Consider the following 25,581-nt stretch of genomic DNA (forward strand, 5'->3'; position numbering starts at 1 on the left):
TTATAGTAGACCTAAAAGACTGCTTCTTCATCATACACATACACCCACAAGACACAAAGCAATTTGCATTCACACTCCCAGCCCTTAACAGAGAAGCCCCTGCTTCACGATTTGAGTGCGCAGTGCTCCCACAGGGCATGGAAAACAGCCCAACTTTGTGTCAATTGTTTGTAGATGCAGCATTATTGCCAGTACGGCAAGCATGGCCAGATGCCTTAATTTATCATTACATGGATGACATCCTAATAGCACAACAAGACCCATTTACCGAGCAGCAAGAGCACTTTTTAACACAACAGCTAAGTCACCAGGGACTCCAATTAGCACCTGAAAAGATACAACGTACACCACCATGGAAGTACCTAGGATGGCATATTACTGAGTCACAAGTTAGACCTCAAAAAGCTGCTCTCTATTTGACTCTTAATACCTTACATGATGTACAACGATTCCTAGCTGATGTTCAATGGTTACACCCTGTGATCGGCATAACAAACGATCATCTAGAACCGTTATGACCATTTCTTAAAGGCACCGATCCTGCCTCCCCTGTTACTCTTTCGGCAGCTCAACAACAGGCCATAACTGAAATTGGCCTGACAATACCTCAGTGCTCCGTGGATCGCCATGATGTAAACTTACCCATAGACTTAACCATCCTTACGGGTAAACAACATTTACTCGGAGCTCTCACGCAGTCCAAAAAGAAAAAGGGGGAGACTAGGTCTGCTGATATCCGTGTCTTAGAATGGATCTTCGGACCACTACAGCCAAAAACTACAATCCAAACAAAGATTGAGGTATTGGCCCTTCTAATTTGTAAAGGCCAAACCCGTATTATACAAATTACTGGAGATGAACCTAGCACAATTTATCTTCCAATGAAGCAAGGAGAGTTGGACTGGTATTTGCAGCACTCTCCAGACCTACAGTCAAGTCTCCTAGAAGCACCGCAAGCCATTGATCTCTCTCCGTTGCGATCTACTGTGTTAAAGTGGATGTCCCTGCATGAATGGATTCCTGTTCCAAAACGATCTGAGGAACCCCTTCAAAATGCACTAACGGTTTTTACCGATGCAGGAAAATGTTCACAACCAGCCGCAGTGACTTGGCAAGATAAGGAGCAATGGTGCCATGAACTCCTGTCCTCACAAGAGGACGATACCCTACAGACTCTAGAGTTGGCAGCCATTGTTTACGCCTTTTCACGTTGGTTGAATGTGCGTCTTAATGTTGTCTTAGATTCCCTTTATGCTGTGGGAGTTGTACAGCGAATTGAGGACGCATATCTCAAAGACGTCGCAAACTGGCCATTAAATGACTTATTTCGTCAGCTGCAGACTGTCATCCAACAGAGAGATCAACCTTGTGCTATCATTCATATTCGGAGTCACCAATGGTCTGACGGCCTAGGAGAAGGCAATGCCCGAACAGACAGATTGGTTTCGCTATCTGTACCCATGGACGAATTTACTAAGGCAAGGAATGCACATGCTACCTTCCACCAGAACGCCAGAGGACTCCATCGTCACTTCCAGATTTCCATGGACAAGGCCAGAGGCATTGTAAAAGCCTGCCCACAGGGTAACCAAAAGGGACTTGGTCTCGGCCTCAGAGTTAATCCCCGAGATCTTGGTCCAAATGAAAGATGTCAAGTGGATGTCACTCATGTACCAGAATTTGGAAGGCTTAAACATGCTCATGTTACTATTGATACTTATAGTCATTTTATCTGGGCTACAGCTCAGTCTGGTGAGAAAGCGTTGCAAGTGATGCGACATCTCATCCTTTGTTTCGCTGTCATGGGTGTGTCAGAGCAGATAAAGACTGATAGTAAACCGGCATATACTAGCGACAAGTTAGCTCAATTTTTTCAACAGTGGGGAATCAAGCACATTACAGGCATTCCCCGCTCGCCAACAGGTCAAGCTATAGTAGAGAGGGCAAATCAAACATTAAAAGACTACCTGACGGAATTCACAGATTTACAAGACCCACAGGAGCGATTATTCAAAGACTCTATTTGTCTTGAATTATCTGTGTATATTCGGGGACCAAAAGATAGCCCAACAAGCTGACCCCTCAGAAGCCCCACTGTATGTGACCTACAGAGACCTCACCACGGGTATATGGCAAAGACCAGCAGAGGTTAAATATTCAGGCAAAAGTCACGTGTGTTTCCACCCTTACAGGTACCTTGTAGGTTCCCAGCAAGCGGACTCAGCCAGCACCTGCTCCGCCAAATTTGAAAGCATAAGCTCAAGAGCAGAGACAGCCGTATTAAGTGCTCAACATGTTCAAAGATAGAAACTGCCGTTTTGACTTCATCATAGGTTTCATTGTCATTTTAAACTTTGATTGTTTTGCCTTCATGAACTTCGACCCTTGACAGAATGTCTGGGTTACCCTTGTGCGTCAGCTTAACACCACTTCCTTTTGTGCCAGTCTATGACACCAACCAACCAACCAACCAAAAAAAAAAAAAAAAAACCCACCCCAATCGCCTTCTGTTACATATTTGGTTGGTGTACCAGCCTCTGAAGAGACGTGGCCAATGTTTCAAGCACTAATGAACCACACACAAGTGCAATTTCACACCGAGAGTCTATGTTCCACCAAGGCCAGTCTAGTTGCATGCTTAAGTGACTACGACACTTGGGTTAGTGGTCTGCCCACTGGGCCCAATCCCCAAGAATTGTGCCTTATAGACTCTCTAAATGCCACTTATTGTCTCTGGATGAGTAGCTTGTCCACTGATTGCTCAGAAGTCATGAGGAGACAATGCGTTACTACCAATGTTTTCCCAATGGGCAATTTCAGCCAGTGGTGCAACTACACCCTCCGTGGTGCTACTAACCCTTCGCCTGGGACATAGCTGCCTAGGAAATTACCATCAGGGTACTTTTTAATTTGCGGAGATTGGGCATGGTTAGGTATACCATCCCGTCCCGTTGGAGGGCCTTGCACCATTGGTCAACTGAGCTTAGCTATGCCTCACGCACACCCGAACAGTACCCGTCGTGTGCGGTGGAAGCGAGGCCTGGTCTAAATACTAGCGCAGGGATGTGATGATGATGTTAACCTTTGGTCCAAATGGCAGGTGATTATTTTTTGCCAGGAGCAGCTGCCGCTCATGCACATCAGAACCTGAAGAAGTTGAGTTGTTGGGTGGTAAAGTATGCTAGTGATACCAGCAAGGTATTATCTGAATTAGCTGATGATTTATCTTCTGTACAACATGCAGTATTAGAAAATACAGCTGCTATTGATTTTTTGTTTTTAGCTCATGGCCATGGTTATGAAGATTTTGATGGTATGTGTGATATGAACTTGAGTGATCACTCTAAATTGATACATAAGTAGATACAACAGTTAGTAGAACATACTCAAAATATCAAGCAAGATATAGTATTTTTCGGTATAGTTGAATTAGTCAATTGGTTTGGCCTCACCAGATGGCCTCAAGGTTTATGTAGGATTGGTTTACTTGTACTTTGTATTGTATTGATAATTGTAATGTGTTTTAGTTGTATTTTAGTGATACTTAAGAAGTTATTTGCCAAAGCTGTTAATATTATGAAAAAGATAAAGGTTTTGTTGAAGAATGGTTTGAGGTACAAGGACATGGACCTCTATTAAGTACTAAAAGGTTGTGAATAGTTACATAACAAGTATATTAAGAAGTTACAAGATTAATCAAAAAGAAAAAGAGAAAAAGAAAAAGGACATAGCACATAGTAAAATTAATACATACTGTTTTTAAAAAAAAAAAAAAAAAAAAAAAACAAACAGACTTCGCCCGTTATGAATGTAGTAATTGAATGTTGCAATCTTAAATTTAACACAATTCGGCAACTATGAAGGTCCTAGGACTCCGTTATGCTATGAGCCGGTGGGATCTGGAGACGCTTATAGGGGCCCCCCGACAACATTTCGTCGGATAAGTCTCTCCTATCCTTCTTTTGGCTCTCTGCACTAGTGGACGCCAGACCTTCCTAATATTGAACAGAGCTCTGTTAAAGAGTGTGTGAGTATGAATAATTGTATGAAACAGACATGTTATTAATGCGAAGTCGATTCTTACTTTATGAAGACAATGAAAGCTGTTTGATAACTTGTTAACCAATTTGTTTGATTCATTAATAGAGTGGTTTGAATAGTGTTTAGATTATTTCAAAAGGGCATTACAACATTGAATGTATCAACCTGTTTGATTCATTAATTGAGTGGTTTGAGTAGTTTCTAGATTGTTTCAAAAAGGCACTGTATTATTGAATGTATCCTTAAGTTTTGCACGTTTTTGTTATTTGCACTGTATTTGTTTGAAAATTAGCACTGCAAAAATTTTAAACCAAACATGGGCTTGTGCAAAAAGAAAAGGGGGGATATGTTGGGGAATGTTAGAGAGGTTTGGAGAATGTTGGAGAATATTCCTGAATATTCTCGAAGAGGTAGGAGGTACGACCCCTTTGCTATGCCCAACCCCATGTTTGGGAGGCCAATTAGATCGGCCCATACTCCGGTGCTACCTGCACCAGGGATTCGCTGTGCTACAGGTAAACACACCGGGTGTCCAATAAAAAGTTATGTTGGTGGCTGGGGTGTGGTCACGGAAGCACTATATAAGCGAAAGTTGCTGCGCAATAAACCAGAAGTTCGTTTATCAACCATATTGGTTGCACGCATTTTCTTTGCCGCTCCCGCACTTATATTCTGTCCCAAATTGAGGAAAGAATTTTTATCCCAGGGTTCGTGAATCAATGTATTCCTTGGCCTACCAATCAAATCAGGTTTTGCATACCCAACCAGACATGTTACAAGCAGCAGCAACTTCGGAACAACTAGAAACAAAATCATGGTCTTACACATCACTGCGTACCAGCCAAAAAGGTGGCTAATCTTCCGGCAGCACGTAGTTATTCTTCGGTACCCAGTGTCAGAGTAGCCAATTCTGAGACTGAGCCGGGGGTTTCCAGTTCCGAGAAATGCTGAAGCTGGTAAGCATGTCTTCCTTTCTCAATACACAAACCTAATCGCACAAAGGACCAAAGAGATACATTGGTTAACAGAATACAAAGAAACCATTTACTGCACACAGACTATCCAATTTGTGCTTATTTTGTGTTGTTTATCATTCATGTCTGTTGCCACCCACGTGTTTGAATTCAGAGGATTTTGCAAAATGAGCTTAATTCTACCTATGTTAGGTAAATTCACACAAAGGGCTTGACCTGGCTGCAAGGTTCCTCTGAAGTTCCTGGAAGGCTGCTTCTCAGTGTTGTTATCTTGATTAGGCGATTCGGGAAAGAATGCTGTGAGTCTGGGACAACCATTAACGCCCCATCGATTGTTTATTGTGGTAATAGCGTAATTAAGCCTCTCATCCCATTTGCTTTCCTGTGGCCTAAGGAGCTTTTTTATTAACCCATTCGTGCGTTCTACAATTCCATTTGCCTGTGGGTGATATGGAATATGAAATGTCCAGTTAATATTTTCACTCTTTGCCCATTGCTGGACCAAGTGGGAAGTGAAGTGAGTCCCATTATCAGATTGTATACTGTTAGGTTTAGGCAAAATTCCAAAGACCTTTTTCAGGAAAGAAACAGTATTTTCCCCATTTGCTTTTGCATAAGCTTCGGCACAAGTTAAGCCAGATATAACTTCTACCATTACAATAACATACTGTTTGTTTCCTGACTTTCGGAAGGGTCCTATATAGTCTACTTGCCAAGTAGACCATAATGTTTTACCATCTCTGAGGTGTAAGTTATCAGCTGTCAGAGGGTGTTCCCCCAACCGAATTTTACACAAATCACAAGCAGAAATAATTGTTTTACATTGCTCACGCGACACAGACCATCCACGTGATTGTGCTTCTTTATACAAATCAAAGATACCAGAATGACCCCTTTTGCAATGAAGCCATTCCAACAATTTTCCCCATTCTTGGACTTCACCTTGGTTAAGTGCATCTCTGATTTCAATTACACTAATTCTTGCCAATTCATCAACTTGGTTATTATATTTGCTTGCTTCATCTTTCAAATCGGATTGGTGAGAAGGTACCCAGCCTACATGAAAATTGGGATTTTGTTTAGCGATTTGCAGAATTTCCTTCCATTTCTCTGTATGCCATACCGGTATACTATTAATTTCCCAGTTATTAATTTCCCAAAAAGTTACCCATTCAACACAGCCTTTAAATACAGCAAAAGAATCTGTATAGATATATACAGGTTCTGTAGTGGCTTTTTCTTTCACAAATACATTCAAAACAGCATCCAGTTCGCCTACCTGTGCACTGCCTTCATCTTGATTAATTATTTGTTCTCCCGTGGAGGGTTTAATTGCAGCAGATTTAAAAAACCATGTTTTCCCCTGTCTTCTGGAAGAAGCATCGGTGAACCAGGCATTATGCATACTGCTTTCAAATTCTGGGGCTTCCTTAATGGGGCTAGGAGTTTTCATTAGTAAATCCTTTTCATTTGTGTAGTCAAGGGGTTCCTGAATTTTTAACTGGTTTTCTGGCCCTTCTACAATTTGAAACAGCTCAGCAAAATATTCAATTTGACTGTACCATTTCCTGATCGTTCCTTTCTGAGAAATCCCATCAGGGGGCGGTTTACCAGATAATACCTGGGTAAGCACTTTAAAGGGTCCTTGCAGTATAACCTTTTGTTTTTTAATTATTTTACTTATCTCCTTAAGGGCAGTACTCACTGTGAGAAGGCCTTTTTCCAAAATAGTATATCTCTTTTCTGAATCTTTTAATGACTGTGACTAAAAAGAGATGGGCCTGGTGGTTCCGGACGGACCTTTTTGCCAGAAATGATAAGATAATGCACTGTTGGAAAACCCCCATTCAATTATTATCGGATCATCAGGGTGGAGAGGTCCCAGGGTCTGAAAGGTTTGTGCCTCTAGGAGTAGAAGTTTTAAAGCTTCCTCATGGTTGTGATTCCACTCCCATAGGTGATGCTTTTTCAGCAGGTCGTATAGAGGCCTGGCAATGATTGACAAGTCTGGTATGTGCTTTCGCCAATATTGCAAAGTCCCCATAATTTCCTGCAATTCCTTTTTATTTGTGGGTGCTTTTATATATTTTATTTATTTTATATTTATTTTATATTTTATTTATGAGAAAGTGTATCAGTAGGAATGGTCCATGTTCCAGCTTTCCAGTTGATCCCTAGAAATTTGGTTTCCTGGGACGGAGGTTGTCTTTTTTCCTCAGGTATTTCAATTTGTAAGCTTGTTAAGTGCTCAATTATGGCATCATAAACTGTTCTCACAGCTTGCTCAGTTTTACCACCTATCAGTACATCATCAATGTATTGGTAAATCTTCACATCTGGGTTATTTTTTATTTCTGTGATATTTTCCAGCTCCTGTGCAAGAGCATGGTGAGCCAGCGTGGGAGAATGTTTATAGCCCTGAGGCAACCTGGTGAAGGTATACTGTAAGCCATCCCAAGTAAAAGCAAAGTATTTTTGATCGTCAGGGTCAATTGGAATCTGGAAAAACATATCTTTCACATCCAGAGATGCAAGCATTGGGTGAGCTGCTTCCTGGATTTCTAGCACCAGATCTGCTATATTTGGGACAGCTGCAGTTAATTTTTCAGTATTAGCATTCAATTTTCTATAATCTACAGTCATTCTCCACTTGCCATTTGGTTTTCTTATGGGCCAAATCGGTGAATTGTAAGGTGAATGGCAAGGCACAATTATACCTCTCTGTTTCAGGTCAGAAATTACTTCTCTGATACCTTCTTTTGCTGCTAAGGGAATAGGATACTGTTTAACATTTGTAATTTTGCTTTGGGGGAGGCGAGGAGCAGTTTTTAGCAGTCTAACATTAAGTGAGGGAGTACCAAAATTCCAATAGCATCCATTTTCATCTCTCCAGGATCTGCCAATCAATACATCCATTCCTAACAAATTGTAAGGAATGTTATCCACAATCATCTGGGTTCAAATTAACTCTTCGTCTCCAGGTAGCTTTAAGGAAACTTTAGCAGTCTTTTGCAACACAGGCTTTCCCAAAGCACCACTCACAAATATTGGTTTCAGAGAAAAATTAATGCCACATTTTTTGGCCACATCAGATTTTAGTGTGGAAATTTGAGCTCCTGTGTCAATCACAAATGTTACAGGATAACATTTTGGTCCTACTGCACAAGTAAGTTCTAAATCACCTTTTTTATTTAAGGTTAATCTTAGCACATTTTGCCAGTCTTTTGGAGGGCTGGATTTTTTGGAATTTGATTGAGCATTATTTTCAGACCAATCATTTTGATTTGTAGGGATGGTTTCCCAAGGTTTATTTAGGGGGTCAGTAGAATTTACTGAACTGGGGTCAGGACCTGTCTCCTCTCTCTGCTGTCTTTTTGCTTTCTTTTTAGTAGCAGAGAGAGGACTTTTTAGTTTCCCGAATTTTGGGAAGTTCCAGGCCTTTGCCCCGAATTTGACCTGGTGGGCCACTCTTCTACCAAGGCTTTTAGATGGCCATAGGTAAAATTGTGACTTAAGAGTGAAGGAGGGATGCCTTTTCGCTTAGCTTCCTCTTTGAGCTTTGCAAAAGGTCCCAATTCACCCGGTGGTGAACTATTTCTGTCTCGGGGGGGCCTATTTTGACGGGGGTTAGTATTATTGTTAGTATTGTCATTGTTATTATTGTTATTATTTCTATTGTTATTATTTCTCCGTCGGCCTCCTCTATTTACAACTGTCCATTCACCCCGTGATTCCTCCTGCTGGTAAGGGGGAATTTGGGGGGTCCTGGCAGTGGCAGCAGCATAAGTCATTTTTTGGTTATTATTATAATTTGCAGAAGTTTGGAAAACTTTTACAGAAGTAGTGTTAGCTTCCGGAGCCATATATTTTCGTCCAAATTCTGTCAATTCTGTGAGCAGATCAGACCAGGTATAGTTTGTGCTTCGTGATGTTTCGATTCTAGTCTTAATCTGTAGGGCTTTACTCTGCAATTGTGCAGGTAAGCCTCGGATTAAGATATCCATTCTTTCAGGTTTTATTTTCAGCATAAGTGGGTCCTCTTGTTTCATCACCAAAGCATGTTCATATATCATTTGAATTATGCAGGCTTTGTGAATATTATCCCATAACTGGGAGAGGCCTCCAGGCAGCACATGGGGTTCTCCCCTGGCTATGGGGTCAGTGAAACCCACGTTATAAGCTGCTCTTTGCGTCAGGGACCAGGGGGCTCGGTTATTACCGGTAATTAACATTATTCCCGGACCCCAAATGCCGGAAGCTTCTTTTTCGGATAGCAAGATATTATCTCCACCCGAAGCTGAAACTCTCACTACATAATCTATATCAGTTTCCAAGGGCAATCTGCTAAATTGTCTTTTCAATTGGGTCAGCTCCAGAGGAGAGTATGGAAACTCTTTGTGAGTAACTTGTTCAAATTCTGTTTCCATGTCACACGTATGTTCTACTTTTATCACAGGGCGCAGGCGTTTGTGAGTTATAGGCATGCTCTCATCTTCTGAACTATCAGAAGAATCATGGCAAGAGGACGAAGCGGCTGAGGCACTTTCGCTCCTAATGGCGATCTGATTTACTTTCCCCTCTAATTTGTTAAATCTCTTGGTTCCAGTTTCTATAAAACTGTTGACCAAGTGGCGCAGTTGAGCTACTTCTCCCTCCGAGGAGTCAGGAGAGGTACTTCTCTGGATATTGGTAGGTTTTGGCTGGGGTTTTGTTTTTAAAATGGAGAGCCGCTTTTTCCCCCTTTTGGGTGCAAAACGCACCGTTTTTTTATGGGGTCTTTCAGGAGAGACATACTCCCCATCGTCTGTTGTATATTCAGAGGTCGATGGAGCGCCATCTAGCATCGGTTTAGGGTTAGTACAGATTTCAGAATTTGATTTCCCTGGCAGCTCCTCAGATTTTACGCCACTTTCACTATTTTCTAATTTTTTGCGTAAATCTTCATTCTCCTGCCAAATTATAGTAGCCAAGGTGAGAAAGGCACGCGCATAGAAATAATCTACACCCATTTTTTTCAACTTTTTCTTAATGTCTTTCTCCAGAGCGGATTTGTTTTCCAAACTTGTTATCGTTTTAGCAATGGAAGTAAAATTTCTACTCTTATAATCTTTATAAAGAGCATCATAGAGAATTTTCTTCGGGGTATAGTTACGGGTTTTGAGGAACTCCTTGAATGGGCGAATCAAAGCGATTTCACAAATCTCATTTTCGTCAAAGGAGGTCAAACCACTAGGGCTAGCAGAACACATCATGGACTCCATTTGAATTGTTTTAAATTTTCTTAAAGGTTAGTTTTGCAATTCAGGAGTCAGTCTAGGAGCAGGCTCTGATATTTTCCTCAATTTGATCCTGTCCGTGACGCCAATTAAATGTTACGATCCGAGTTATTATTTATATTTTGTTTGCGAGGAAAATTCAGCCACTACTCATAGACGACGCATGAATTTACGAAAATAACCAGGCTTTATGATTTTAACAAGTTAAAAGGATTTATTTAGGATTTATACAATTAGTTACTCTGGAGAGAAGAGTCATTAAGAAGAGAAAAGAAGGAGAAAGTAATCAAGATGTTATCACCGTCCGCCGGCCCTGGCCTCTGGCTGTAGTCGGGTGCGTAGGGTCTGTTGCTCCTGCCACTTCTCTGTCCCGGAGCTGAAGCCGAAGAGCCGAGAGAGGGGGGGGGGAAGAATAGCTGCACCCTTCTCCTTTTTCTCTTGGAGTTCTATATATCAGAAGGGGTTCTGTCTTTTCAAAAATCACTGGCACACAGACTTGCTAAAAATAACACAGATTCTGCCATCTCAAGAACTTCTCTTTTAATTATTATTATCTTTCAGTCCTTGGCACCCTGTTCAATTTATTACCTTTGTCTGGACCATGTACCAGGAGGCGACTGGATAAGCAGTCTTATCTTTAGGAGCTTGTCAAGCATGATATAAAACAGAAGCTAATTAAGTTTGGGGAAAAAATCTGTTAATTGAGGATGTTTGGTATATCTTAAAAAGAGCAGAAAAAAAAAATACTGATTCGAGAGACATATTTTGTATTTTCAAAGTGTTTACATCACAACCCTTTTGGGAAAAATATTTTTCCTGGCCCTTGTTGAATCTCCTACAGCCCAGGTCCCTCTAGCGGAGCTTTCCTGCCCTCATCAGATCAAGCCTCCCACCCAATTTGATGTCATTTGCACCCAATCCCCTCGTCCAGATCACTGATAAAGATGTTGAAGAGAACTGGTGCAGAGCCCTGGGGACCACCCTGGGACCACCACTGGGTTTAACTCCATCCATCAGCATGCTGCCAATTCTGATTGCTTCTGGAACTTACCATGCCTGAATATAGATATATCTATAGATATACAAGGGGGCTGTGACGTCCCTTTAGGAGAAGGATGAACTTTTTAATTCCTATTTTCAAGGAGGGGGAGCAAACGAAGGGATCCAGAGAGTGCCTGAAAGGAGTGGGAGGGTGAGTGTCAGTGCTTAGAGTGGAGACGATTTGGTAAAGTAGCATGTTTTGTGTTCATTTCCTAGGAAGAGGGAAGGTTTGAAATGTACTGACAGCTCTTTGGGTAGTGGGTATGTGCAGACAGAGGCATTCCCTGAGATCTTCAGCATAAAAACTCAGCTGAGTGCTGTGGAATCTTGCTGTTCTTTTACAGCTGCAGGAGTTGGAAGAACATCTTCAGCATGAGCATTCAATTTGTGACTTGAAGAGTGCTCTGGAGAATAAGGAAAGATAAAAAAGAGATTGTTTCCAGAGACTGGAAGACCTCCTGTTGGCATCTTCTGGGAGTACTATTGCAATGCAACACCTGGAGAAAGGGATGCAGTGGTAAGAGAGTGGCACAGGGGACCAAGGTGTCTGCTGCTGTCTGGGGTGGTGAAGATGCTTCTGTTTGTCCTTTCCCCGCTGTTCTTTAAGAATTGGTGCTCTGGTGGTTCCCTGTAATAAAAGCTGTGTTTCTGTTTAAGCCTTGAAGCTAAAAATGCCAGACTGCAAGCCACAGTTGTGCAGCAAAACAGTAGAATTGAAACCCTTCTGCAAGGCTCACCCCTGGTAAGCTGCTCATAAATTGCTGCCTTTTTCCCAATTGCTGTGGGGCTTTTGGAATATTTTTATTTTTTTCTGGGTTGAATTTTGGACTTGGTGATCTCAGAGCTCTTTTCCAAATTGTGGGATTCTGAAATCCTGGCCAGGAGCAGAGGGGCTTCTGAAAGTGTTCTCTGTGTTATTTTTTCCCTAGAGCAAAGTGGCAGGGGGGGTGGGGGAATTCCTTCTTTGAGGAATCCTTTTCTCTATCCTTTTCTGTCCCACAGTGTTCCTTCATTAGCAGCTTGGATAAATAAGTGCTGAGAGGGAGGGGTTCTTTCTAAACAAGAAGAATTCTTGCCCGTGGTAGCTCTGGGGGTTCTGCCTTGGTTGCTGGAGGATGCACAGGTGCCTCAAGGAGTAAATCTGTGCCCTGACACTGGGCAGGTTGAAAAAAAAGGTTCCCTTTTTATGTTGTGGTGGGTAAAAGTGTGTTACCTGCTTCAGGAGCAGGCAGCTTCCCAGGAAAGAGGGGAAGAAATCAGAGCCCATGACCACGAAGCAGTGAGAAAGCTGCTGCTCAGCAGAATGGGAGACCTGAAACAGGAATTGGAGAGTGAGAAATACATCCTGAGAGAGAGCATTGTCCTAAAGGAAAAATACGAAAAGCTGTATCTGGAGGAAGTGAAAAAGAGAAGATGGTTACAAAATGAACTGGAAAGGTAGGTACATGCTTTCTGAAGTAGTAATAAGAGTTTCCTTTTTTCCTCCTGTGTTTTCCTGCTGGGGTTCCTCTTCTACATCTGATCAGCATTACATCTGTAAGCCTGAGATGGCATATTTGTGAGGAAGGTTCCTTTAACCCTCCCTCTATCTTAATATCTCTTGAGCATTCCAAGACTAACACCACTAATTGTAGAATTAATGTTTGTTTTTTTAATTAATTGTACTTTACCAGTCAGCCTTTTTGCCAGTCTCTAATAATCTCCTCCTTATATTCATTGAGTAGCAAAAAAAAAAAAAAAACAAACCATGAATTTTATGTCTTGTACTGTTTGAATAAGGATGTGCCCTAGAGAGAACAGAATTTAATTCTATGAAGGAAGAAAGTGAATATTTGTTTTTGGCTTGTTGTTGTTGTGCAGGTGTTCTCTGCCTTTTGGAAAAAGCTGTGTAAGCACAGAGCATTCACAGATTTCAAGCTCTCATGCTGAGAAGTCTCAAGTGTTGGTGGCTGCTCCTTGTGGGAAATGTGACTGATGAGAAATCCTCCAAAACATCTCAGCTCAAATGCTGTTCAGGATTTGGTCACTCCTAATCCCTTCAACTTTCACAAGTTGAATAATAATCAAAGACCTGGAGGGGGGGGGGGGGGTAACTGGGCCAAAGTGACTCCCAAAGATAACTCTTGATACGTGTCAGAATTTTTTCAGAGCTGAGGAAAACCAAGGAAAAGCCAAAAGAAAGCTTTGTGGGAAGCTTGTTCTTTCCCCTTCCATCAGTGAAGGTCTGGATGTCAGTGCTGAGCAGTATCTGGTTGAACTGGGACATTCTGGGAACACTCTTTCTCTAAGTTCAAGTTTAGGAGGAAGCTTCCCAAGTTCACCCACAGGAGCAGAATCCTTGGGGAACAACATTTGCACCCATTATGCAGCTCAGGTAAAAAATGTGAAATCCCATCCTCAGCATCTGTAAGCCAAGTTGTGCTTTTTAACCTTAAAGTTACAACTCGTTCGTAGTGATTACTCATGGTGTAACTCCTCCTCATCACAACACTCCCCATCTAGGTGTGGTAGGGGTGAAGAGTTTTGGTTTTGAGGGTTGTTCTCTTTTCCAAGAGCACTCAGGGTGTTGAGGAGTTTTTGAGGGCAGTGGGAGCTTAAAAACCTTGCAGAAAAGGGGGGCAAGTGAATTAATGCCTGGGAAAAAGGAAAGAGCTGCCAGTTTCCAAGGGGCAGTCTTTCCCTTTTCTCCTTTTCTGCATAAGGAAAAAATATAAGTAGATATTTAGAGCAGTTTGGCTGAGAGAAGAGCAAGAGGGAGAACAAGATGTGAATCAAAATCACCTCTTTGCCTTTGCTTCAGTGGGGGCATCTGTTTCCATTGTTAGATACTGGCCTGTTGGGTGGGAAATCTGATGAAATATTCTCAGGAATTGTGTCTCTATGCTTTCTGTGGAAGTTGGCTGACAGATGGAGGTGTAGAGCAGCTGCTGTGGGGAGAAGATGAGGTGCAGGTCCTGTGCCCTGTGTGCCATCTGCTTTTTCTGTTTTGAAAGTCTGAGAGTGACAGAAAGAAAGAGAAGGAAGAGCTGAGCTGCCCTCTCCAAGTGCATCTGGACAGAGAGCTGGAAATAAACACGGAAGTGGCGGAAGAGTCTGAGAGGTGGGGCTTGTTCATATCCCTGAGTACAATTCAAGCTGGATTCAATTTGAATGTAGAACTGGGTGTGCAGAAGAGTTGGTGAGGAAATTCCATCCTCATCTTAGTCCTAGCAAGACTCTGCTCTCCATGAGATGAGAGCTGCCAAAGGAGGTTTCCCTGCAGGCAAAATCTGAATTCTTCCACAGGTGGAGCCATTTGGAGCCTCCAGGTGTGGCATAGGAACGCTGGATTTTTTGTCTCAGTAATTTCTGTGAAAGACAAAATTTCTGTGATGTTTACACAAGAAGATGTGAAAAAGGCTGCTCGTTGTTCCTTTGTTTCATTGTTTTCTTCTCAAATGTGCTTTGTAGCTCAGAGAGCTTCTCAAGCATTAAACAGATTATAAGGGAATATGGGGAGCGAATGTCCCTGCATGAGTTGAAGAAAGAAATAAAGGATGGTTATTCTGAAATGGCCAATGAAGCTGCTAAAATGCACACAAAGGTGAGCTCTGATTTGTGTGAGGATTTTTGGTGGTGGTGGTGGTGGTGGTGTTTTTTCTCCTGGAAAAACTCTTACTCTTTCCCAAGGCTTCTTTTCACGTTGTCAAATTTTTTTTTTTATTTTTTTTTTTTTATTTTATTTTTTTTTCTGGGCTGTATTTTGGAATGGATTTGGCTTTCCATGGTGCTGCAGCAGTAGATGAGTGTACCCAAAGTTTTTTCTCCTGGAACCTGTCTTACTCTTTCCCAAGGCTTTCCAATTACTTCCCTGGGCAGGATGCAGTGAGGTGATGCAGAAAATGTTGTGGAATTTGTTTCTCACTAGTGAGAAACCCTGGTTTCATCCCAGCCTTTCCCTTCTCCTGGGCACCCAAAAAGTGCTTTTTGAGGTGGTTATTGCTGTTTGAGTAGCATGAAAGAAAAGTCCCCTGCCCTGGCAGGGGCTCATGATTAGTCCAAAAGTTTCTTGAGTTTTTGTCTTTCTCTTGGAAGAGTTATTTTGGATGACAGGGAAGGTGATTCCATTGAGGCAGAGTTAAATAGAATCACAGAAAATTAAGGGTTGGAAGGGACCAGCCTGTGCCAGTGCTCTGTCACCCTCGCAGTGAAAAAAAATTTTCCTTTTTATTTATATGGAACCTCCTATTCTCAGGCATTCATTGTCTCTTTTCCTGTCAAATAAATCAAGGTTCTTCTTTCTGTTAGAGCCTCTTTCAAGTGCTTACCATGCCAGTTTCCTCCCCTTTTAATGACTGACAGAATATCAGGTTTGATGTTCAATGGATACAGAAAATTTTGCTTCTGGAAGGAGAAAAGAAGGACAGAGCTGTAGGTGACTATTGGGACCTAACAAAAGGCTGATGTTTCCTGCACATTTTTTTAAAAAAACCTGCAGCTTTCACCTAAAGAGGAGAATACAACTTCCTGCTTCAGTAAAAGCCATCTTCTGAACTAATATTTAAAAATTTCTCAGTGTAGAGGGAAAAAAAAGATGGTGTGTTTGTCAGTGCCATAATGAAGCTTGGGTGTGCTGTAAAAATTCCTCCAAAGCATGAGAGGTGGTTTTTGTGCTGAAACCAGGAGGTTTGGGTGTGTTTGACTTCCCATGAGCTTTTCCAGTGCTTTTCCAGAAAATGGGAAAATGGGGAAAATGCTGCCAGTTTGGTGCCTACTGCAGTAGAAGGGCTGGGAACCTGAGGAATCCTATCAGAAATGATGTTATACCTGTTCTTGATTAAAAGGAAGCCCCTGGTTTCACTCTGATTTTAATACTGAGTCAGCAGATGATAAATCCAGTCCTGGTGCCCAGCCCTTTACCAAATTTTTTTTTTTTTTCTTTTAGCTCCTGCTGAGTTCCTTTTTTTGTGTGTGTGTTTTTTTCTATCTACAGCTTGACAAACTTTCTTGCCAGCTGAAAGAAGAGCCTAAGGCAGGCATGATGGGAGGAGAAACAGAAAAGAGGACCAGCAAGTGAAGATGAACACCCTGAAAAATACAAATACACCCTGAGAGAGAGCATTGTTCTAAAGGAAAAACATGAAAAGCTGTATCTGGAGGCCCCGCAGAGCACAGAATTGGATTCTGTGAAGTAAAAAAAAAAAAATTTATTTTTTTGGCTGCTATTTTATCAGCTTGACTGAGGTTTGAGCTCTCCATGGGAAAGGGAGGGTAGCTCAGAGTTGGTTTTCTCTGCCTTTTGGAAGAAGCACAGAGCATTTACAGGTGGTTTTAAAGCTCTCGTGCTGAGAAGTCCCAAGTCCTTGGTTTGATTGCTAATATATAAGCCCTCCAAAACCCCTCAGGTCAAATTCTGGGTTTGGTCACTCCTAATCCTCTCTATTTTCAGAAATCAACAAATAATCAGAGACTATGAGTAACTCTGCCAAAGTGTTCCTGCCAGAGATAATTCTTGGGATGTGTCTGAATTTTTTCAGAGCTGATGATGAGCTACCAAAAGCCAACACTGCACTCCATGAGAAGGACATCAGAAGAAGAACTTCAGTCACAAGCAGCTTGGAGAGCATAATTCTGGCTCCAAGTCTAGCTCAGCTTTCAACTCACCTGGGACATCCTGGCAAAGAGTTTGGCACTGAACAGGAATCAAAGTCCAGTAGCTCAGTTGGTGGGAATCTTCATTTGATCAAAGTTCTCCTTCACTGCAGTGCCGATATTTCCCAGGAAGACTCTGATAGGCTGATAGATGAGGATTATGCTTTTATTCACAGCTATTCCAAGCCTCCAAAGTTAAAAATTTGCTGTGGGGTCACTGATCGCATTATTTCCTTACGCCTCCCACGCCACAACAAGCCCCATGTTCTTCTCCTCAGGATTTATGCCCCAACCCTCCAAGCTGACCAAAAGTCAAATTCTACACCAAACCTGCACTGCCTCCCCCAAAAGGTTCCTGCAGAGAAGATCATAACCCTTGGTGACTTCAACACCGGAGTAGGAAAGAACTACGAAGCCTGGAAAGTAGTCCCGGGCAAGCATGGTGTTGGAAACTGTAGTGACAATGGACGCCTCCTGCTGGAGTTTTGTGCTGAGCAGAACACCATCACCAAAACTCTCTTCCAACAACCTGGAATCATCCTGGATTCAAGCACTGGCACCTCACTGACTGTCTTAGCGTGCCAGAGAAATGTTGGCGATGTCCATCATAGCCGAGCGATGCCTGGTGCAGAATGTCCTACAGACCACTGCCTTGTGCCATGCAAACTTACCCTCTGCTTGAAGCCCAAACCTAAGAGGGGTGACATCCCAGGGAGGAGGCTCAAAGTGAACCATCTTCAAAAAGTTACAGTGAGAAACATCTTCCAGGTAAACCTTCAAGACCTTTTGGTCATTCCATAGATCCCTCTCCTGAAGCGTTTTGGCAACACATTAAAAAGAGCATCCTGCAGTTCTCTTTAAAGAAAAACAAGGATTGCTTTGAGGAAAGCACCCAGGAGATCCAAGAACTGTTGACAGAGAACCTCTAAAATTTCACTGTCTTCCTAAAGATCCAGTGAGAAACCGCTTTGATGAAAACACCACCGTGCAGTCATCATCACCCTGTAGAAGAAGAATGGAGAAAAGTCAAACTGCTCACACTCCTGAGCTATAACTCTGCTCTCCATTGCTGGAAAAATCCTTGGAAGAATACTGTGGTTTTCCCTGGAGATGAGCTTTCCATGTGTCATCACCAGCAAAAAAAAAAAAAAAAAGGCCTAAAGGAAGCCACTGACAACTCTGGGGTGCAGGTATGTGAAGCCAAATATTTTGAACTAGAGTAAGGACTGCTAAGTAACATTATAGAGTAAATTGAGAGTAATTATAGAGTAAATATAGAGTAAATTATGGAGTAAATATAGAGTAAATTATAGACCAAATATAGAGTAAATTATGGAATAAATTATACAATAAGGTAAAGAAAGTTAGCAGAAAGTGACTAATGGTGATCGCAGAGTCGTGCAGAGGAAGGTGGTGTTGATGTCTGAAGTTGGGTACAGTTTTCTTAGGATGGGGAAAAATCTTCTCCACAATGCTGGATATTTTCTGTTCTGCTTCTTTATTTCCAGCTGGGCTGTGTTGTTTCTGCAAACAATGCAGTCAAATGCATTTCTTTTCCCCATACAAAATACATATTGAAGTGAAGAAGGAGATTTATCTGTAAAAGGCTGATGTGTGTGATTAAACATACTTGGTCTTCCTCTTTGTAAGAGAAAGCTCATGCAAACAAACCTTGGAATTTGTTGACCTTTGATGCTTTCCCTGCATCTGCAAAACATGTGTGTGTTGGTCCATGCTAAGAAGTGTTTGAAAAGGATTTTTTCTGAGGGTATTTATGAGGGGAATAGGGCAGGCATCCTGTTGGTGTTGGGCATCTGGGGCAGGGCTGGGCAGAAGGGTCTGGAGTCCTGTGTAACACCTCAGGGGAGAGTGGAGCACATTATTCCCACTTTGGGGACATGGTTTAGTGGTGTTGGTTTCCCACTTGGACTGGAGGATCCTAGAGGTTTTTTCCAGCCTTAATGATTCTGTGGTTCTGTGATTCTGTCCACACAGGAGGCATTGGCCCAGCTCCAGAGGGAAAGCCATTTATTCCATCAGCTGCTGCACAGGGATGTTTAATGACATTTTCCACAAACTCTGCTGAAAAGCAAGTGTCCACGCTGGAAAAGATGAACAAGGAATTAAAGGCCAAGTGTGCTGGTTTAAGAGAACAAGTCTTAAACTATGAGACTGAAAAACTAAAAAAAAAAGGGAGGTAAAGGACACACGTTTTGCAGTGTTGAAGGCTCTGAGCAGTGTTTTGCTGTTCATTTCTGCATTCTGTCTTTTGGGACCTGCCTGTTCCTCAAAAAAGTCAATTTCAGCCACTAAGCTTTCTCTTCTGTATTTTGTGATGTGCAGCAATATTTAAATTTCTTCTGTGTGGCTGTGTTAGGCTAATTAACTGGTCAGAAGACTGATTAGGATGTTAAAGTTTTTTTCTGCAAATTCCACCAGTCCCAGGCAGAGCAAAGACTTAAGAATTGCTGTACCCATTTTTTTTAATGTTTATTTTCTGGAAAACAGGAACTAGTCCTGTTGAGTAATTAGACACTGGTGTGCTGTCTGTGAATAGTGATGTGAACAGTGCTTTAAAATTCCATTTCTTTCTTCCTCTCAACCCCGGAGCATTTGAGTGAGGTGAATGCCTGCATGTGTCAGATAACCACCTTATTCTTAATTTTTCAGTTTCTTTAAGAGGGAAGAGGCGGAAGAACTCCAGCAGTGCTGTCAATGGTTTTCCCCTGTGAATCACTTTTTATTCCTAGTGCCAAAATACCAGGTTCCTTTGGGAGATGGTAGTTGGGTGGGTGGCTGGAGGAAAGGAGGGCCTGTCCAGATTTATGAAAGTTGTTACGCTAAAATTAACCTGGTATTAATTTAATGTATTAATTTAATTCTTTTTAGAATGCAGAAAGAGACCGAAGAACCATCTCATACAAAGTCCTGCCTTTAGTCACCAGAGTAATATCTGCAGTCAACCTGTGGCTCTTGCATCAGACAGATTGCTTTGAGTTTTGTTAAAAAAATATCATGATTCAGTGTATGCTGGTGTATTGTTCAAGAAGTATAATATTTTATATAATATTTTATATAATATATAATATATTATTTGTTTATGTATTAGAAAACAGAAATCTCCATGAGCTGCTGCTGATAGTTTGGAGGTGCTGACTGCTGGTGGCAGGAAAAATTTTCCTACTTTTTGAATTCAAGACAGTTGTAACTGTATAATCAAATAAGTTGGAAGACAGAATTCATGTTCTTATAACTTCTTTTATGCTCATCTAACCATTTCATTTAATGTCAGAGAGCTGACATGAAAAAGCTGTCTGTGGCAGAAGCTTCACTGGAAGTTGCTACGAGGCACTGCAGGAACCTGGAGGAAGGCAACCTGGGCTTGGAAAAATAACTGGGAGAGGCTTAATCCAAGGTAGACGAAGTTGTCCCAAAATTCCAGAGCAAACTCCATTCACAGATTGCATTGAAACTTTAGTGCTGAGCAGCCCCAAGTCTTGGTAACTCTTGCAGGTTTGACTGCTATGATATAGGCTCCCCAAAACCCTTCAGGTCAAATGGGTTTGGTCATTCCTAATTTGTTCCTGCCAGAGATAATTCTTTGTGTCTGAATGTTTCAGAACTGATGAAAAAAAAAAAAAAAAGGAAAAGCCAACAGAAAGCTTCGTGGAAGATAAAAGAAAACATGTGGAAGTGGCTGCAAATCCAGTTCACCATTCAACACACCTGGGACATCCTGGCACCAGTCTGGTTCTGAACAGAAGTCCGGTAGGAAGCATCCCCAGCTCACCCATAGGAGCAGAACCATTGATGAACAGGATTTCCTCTTCTGCAGCCAAGGTAAACATTTTGAAATCCTGTCCTCAGCTACTGCTGAAGAGCATCTGTATGCAAGGTTGTGCTTTTTAGCCTAAAGTTACAACTCATTTGCAGGGATTACTCATGGTGTATCATCTCCTCATCCCAACACAACATCTAGATGTGCTAGGGGTGAAAAGTTTGGGTTTTGAGGGCTGTTTTCCAAGAGTGCCCAGAAACCAAAGATGATGCCATAGGATGTTCCCAGCTAAGCTTTAAATTAAATTCTTATCTAGGATGTATGACTATAATAAATAAATCTGCAATAAATCTCATTTTATACTTCAGTGTAGAAGATCCACTGTGTGTAGGAGGCATTTGGGTTTTTATGGGGTTTTCCTGGAGGAGCTGTGAATTTGGTCACTGCTCTCCCTTTAGTCCTGGAGAGAGGGCCCTTCCCTCCACTCTGCTGGTTTTTGGCCTCACTTCTTTGGCCCTTGGAGTTTTTGCCTGGTTTTGTGTGGATTGGAAGAAGGTTTTAGAATTTTTTAGGATGTTGCACTCCTGTTAATGTGATATTTTCTGGATACAAGCAGGAACTGGATGAGTTCATCTCTGAAGAACTTGGTAAGAAGAAGATGGTAAGATGAAGAGCATGGTGTCACGTTAGAGGTAGGAAAAATATAACTGCTCCTAACTCTGAAAAAGAACATCTTGAAAGCTGATTAGTTCCTTGCTAAGCACAGGGTTTTTTTTCTGCTCTCTTTACACAGAAACTTTCTGCTTACAAAATGTTCTTTAAGCGCTTGCCTGAAAAAAAAACCCCAAAAACCACAAGAACAAAGAAAACTGACCCATTTCCTCCCCACAGATACACTTGGCTTCAGCTGAAGTCATCTTTCCCTGGACTTAATCCTCAATCCCAATCAGAAAAGGAGCCCCACAGAGTTTCATAGCCCTGAGCCATCACTTCTCCAGCACAGACCCATAACACAAATCCTGTTATTTCTTGGGTTTTGCTGTCCCTTACTCATTGCTTGTGTTTGTAGCTCCTCTGTTGCAGTCTTTTTTTTTTTTTTTTGAATAGGCAAGAAGAGGATAATCAGTGACAAAAGTTATCCTATTTTCTAGAGAAAAATCACTCAGTAGTGTTCAGGCAGAGGAGTTGAATTTTTGTCATCCAGGGCATCAAACATGTTCTGTGATGTCCAAGAGGGAATTGCACCTATTTTGTAATGATTACTCCAGAGTCACAGCTTTGCAGGAAGCCCCCATTTCCTTCTGTTGCTGTCTGCTTTTAATCACAGAGAGTGTTCAGCTCTGGCTTCGTAGCCGAAATGTTCTGACAGTGACCTCTTTGCCCCTCTCTCCTGTAAAAGTAACACCAGGAATCTTGTCTCTTTTCTCCCCAGACACTGATGAACTTTAAACTACATCTTTGGGAGCTTATTCCATACCTTGTGATGGATCAGAAGAGATGGAAATATGTTTCTATCAGTCTGAATAAATGTTCTTAGTCTGTTGGATGGATGACAGCCCTGTTGCCCTTCCCTGGTGATTTTTTGATGCGTAGTCCTCTCCCTCCATTCAACTCACCTGGGACATCCTGGTTCTGAACAGAAGTCCAAGTCCAGTAGGAAGCATCCCCGAATAAATCTGCAACAAGTCTCACCTTACACTTTAGTGTGGGAGATCCACTTTGTGTAGGAGGCATTTGGGTTTTTATGGGGTTCTCCTGGAGGAACTGCTCTCCCTTTAGTCGTGGAGAGAGGGCCCTTCCCTCCACTCTGCTGGTTTTTGGCCTCACTTCTTTGGCCCTTGGAGTTACTGCCTGGTTTTGTGTGGATTGGAAGAATGTTTTAGAAGTTTAATATTGCACAATGTTAATGGTGTGTTTTCGGTATAATTCTAGTACAAGCAGGAACAAGATGAATTTGTCTCTGAAGAAGCTGGACATGGTAATGTTTCATTTTAGAGTAAGGAAAAAGATGACTGCTTCTAACTCTTGAAAACAACATCTTGAAAGCTGTTTAGTTCCTGTGCTAAATACAGGGTTTTTTCTGCTAGCTTTACACTTACTTGAACATGGAAACTTTCTCCTTACAAAATGCTTTGTAGACCTTTAAGCAGCTGCCTGGAAAAAAAAAAACCAAACCAAGCAGAAAGGAATCTGACTCATTTCCTCCAAAGAGATACACTTTGCTTAAGCTGAAGTCATCTTTCACTGGAGTTAATCCTCAATCACAAACATAAAAGGAGCCCTACACAGAGTTTCATAGACTTCAGCCATCACTTCTCTTCCCGTGTCCAGTGATTGCCTTCAGCACTAACCCATAACACACACCCTATGCTGTCAGTTCTTGGTCTTTGCTGTCCCTTACTCATTGCTTGTGTTTCTAGCTCCTCTGTTGCAGTCTTTTTATTTGAATAGGGAAGAAGAGGCTAATCAGTGACAAAAGATATCCTTTCTTTAGGGAAAGATCACTCAGTAGTGTTCAGGCAATCGTCAGGGGAGTTCAATGTTTGTCATCCATGGCATCAAACATGTTCTGTGATGTGAGGCCGGATGTCCCAGGAGGAATTGCACCTATTTTGTAATGATTACTCCAGAGTCACAGCTTTGCAGTGACTGGTGCTGTTTCTTCTTTCCCCCTTTCCCCCTTTTCCCCCTGTTAAAAATGACCAAGACTCAGTATTCTGTTAATGGTTTAATTAACTAATAAAGTTGAAATTGCAGTGAGCAAACAGCACTGGGTGCATGGGGCGTCTCCGCTCCACTCACACGCACACCTCTAAAACTCTAAAACTCTTAAATTACTTTATATTGATTACAATTCTATGAATATTAAAAAAGGGGTGGGTTTACATATATATTTGTAGGGATTATATCATGTTATTACAATATTCATAACGGGCAGAGTTCGGGTGGAGTCTTCTCTTGGGGAGATATCGGGGGGTCGTTGGGGTTTTTTTTTTTGATGAAGTAAGAAGTTTTCCTCAAACTTGAACCCTTTGTCTTTCTTGGTTTTGCCGACTTCATTATCTTGTTACAGAGTAAAATTAGGCCCTAGTCATAATTTTTCCCTTATCTGTTGGTTGTGGCATTTTTGTGTCGTCTCTGTGTAGATGCTTGCATTCTTTTCGTGCGTTGTTAACCTTGGCAGCGCCTTGTTTTAAGAACAAGGCCCAGGCTTCAATTATCGCCAAGACAGAAGTTAATCTCTTTAAGGCCTTGTATTGCTTACACTGCTTTTTTCGTGGAAAGTTACATGTTTCAATTGCTTTGTCTAGCCCCATATTTACTTCTTTCTCAGTTTAACTCAGAATTTGTCTGGTTAGGTGTTGGGAAACTGTCTGGAAGAAAACAGACATGTGAGCAATCCTGACTCTTTAGCTTTAGCTAGAGTAAACTAAGGGCCTTAAGACCCAGTTGCAAGGTTACTGAAAGATGAGCTATGGGAAAAAGATAAGGGAGCTGGCAGTAGAAAAGAAGAATAACAGGATAATGAGGTAGCCAGCAGAAGTTCTGTGAGAACAGAATTTGTGTCCAAGATATAGCCACCTGCAAGATATCGTTATATAAACAAAGGCTCTATATCAAGCGAGTGTCCACTGTTAATAAACGACTTCACTTTAACCATATTGGTGACTGCGTGTTGTCCTTTAAGCCTCCGCGGATTTTTTTTTCCCACATTTGGCGCCCGAACAGGGACCCTCTCGCTGTTGCTTCCAGGAGCGATTAAGACAGCTGGGATGAGAGGGTAGCGAGAAAGCCGACCGAAGGAACGGTGCGGCAGGAGCGGAGAAGCCAGTCGAAAGGAGACTGCTGCCCCGGCGGTCTATGTAGCTGGTGCCCGGCTACGGAACGAAAGAGGTACCTCGAAATTGAAGAATCTTGCCAAGAAAAAGGTGAGCGGCTGGGGAGGAGATGGGGTCTACACTCTCTAAAGAAGAAGAGGCAGTAGTTAAGCTCCTCCAATGTATTCTCTCTAAGAGAGGTTTATCACACGAAGGCAGGACCTTACGTGAATTACTGAAATGGGCACGGGATAGAGACTTGATCCCCTCGATGGGTACCGTTTTTGAGTTACCTACTTGGGAAGCCATAGGTACTGCTCTATGGGATAAAATTAACGATGGAGATAAGGAGGCACGACGCTTAGCCGCACTCTGGAAATTGATTAGAGAAACCTTGAAAGAAACGAAAAGTGAAAGAGTAGCAGCCTCAGCGTTTGCTGCCTTAACACCTGATCTACCAATACCGATGAATGCTCAAAATATGGACTTGACCTCTAGGCAGTTATTTGAGACACCTAAGGTGCCCCCACCAGCACCTGAAGGGACTATACTGATTCAAGCTCAGCCAATTGTGCCATTTGACCCTGGAGGGTCAGATGAAAAGTAAAAATGGGACTGAGAAGCAAAACGAAAAGCGACCGAAAACACCACCAGAATCGGAGGACCCAGAGGGAGAGAAGCTGGAGAACACAGGCGAGGAACCTTGGAATGCAGATCCCCCCCTCCTGCCCGCCTGCCACGGCTCCCAAACACTCTGCCACCGCTGCCTTCCTCTCCACCTCCGATGCCTGATTTATCTTCTTGACCACAGTTGCCATCAATTAATCCTCTGCTTCACCTGTCAACACCATCAGTGCCTGCTATAGAGCAACAACCAAGGAAAGAACTGGGACTCGGAGACAAGCAACTCAGGGAACTGCTGAAGAAGCTGAAAGAACTGGAGACCAAGGATGAGTATATCCCTGAAAAAACCCTAGTTTTTTGCTCCGGAGAATACCCTAAACAACCCAGGGGCACTAATC

At 42.1% G+C, this 25,581-nt stretch overlaps 2 protein-coding genes and 1 long non-coding RNA gene across 9 annotated transcripts in view; 2 read left to right on the forward strand and 1 right to left on the reverse strand.

Annotated features, from left to right (window-relative positions):
- LOC139789285 (zinc finger protein 501-like) overlaps positions 1-25,581 on the forward strand; it is a 373,834-nt gene that overhangs the window by 237,225 nt on the left and 111,028 nt on the right.
- Positions 11,500-22,296, forward strand: LOC139789278 (ankyrin repeat domain-containing protein 26-like). Of its 7 annotated transcripts, XR_011723119.1 has the most exons (10): positions 11,672-11,849; positions 11,990-12,074; positions 12,555-12,769; positions 13,481-13,706; positions 14,326-14,432; positions 14,783-14,915; positions 16,849-18,153; positions 18,959-20,378; positions 20,584-20,803; positions 21,358-21,417. XR_011723119.1 is itself a non-coding variant. In XM_071729799.1 (7 exons), exons 1-7 carry the CDS (start codon positions 11,821-11,823, stop codon positions 16,386-16,388), a joined length of 879 nt encoding a protein of 292 aa, XP_071585900.1. In that variant the 5' UTR covers positions 11,500-11,820; the 3' UTR covers positions 16,389-16,463. The 7 variants fall into 7 exon arrangements, 1 of the variants encoding a protein (XP_071585900.1); XM_071729799.1 differs by lacking the exons at positions 16,849-18,153; positions 18,959-20,378; positions 20,584-20,803; positions 21,358-21,417 and adding an exon at positions 16,305-16,463 and having other exon boundaries at positions 11,500-11,849; XR_011723118.1 differs by lacking the exons at positions 11,672-11,849; positions 11,990-12,074; positions 12,555-12,769; positions 13,481-13,706; positions 14,326-14,432 and having other exon boundaries at positions 14,826-14,915.
- LOC139789287 (uncharacterized) lies at positions 21,491-22,342 on the reverse strand. Its single transcript, XR_011723126.1, has 2 exons — positions 22,219-22,342; positions 21,491-22,131 (listed from the first exon to the last, which is right to left on the reverse strand). It is a non-coding gene; the product is annotated as an uncharacterized lncRNA (long non-coding RNA).

The sequence above is a fragment of the Heliangelus exortis genome, chromosome W (genome assembly GCF_036169615.1).
Source record: "Heliangelus exortis chromosome W, bHelExo1.hap1, whole genome shotgun sequence".
Classification (NCBI taxonomy): Eukaryota; Metazoa; Chordata; class Aves; order Apodiformes; family Trochilidae; genus Heliangelus; species Heliangelus exortis.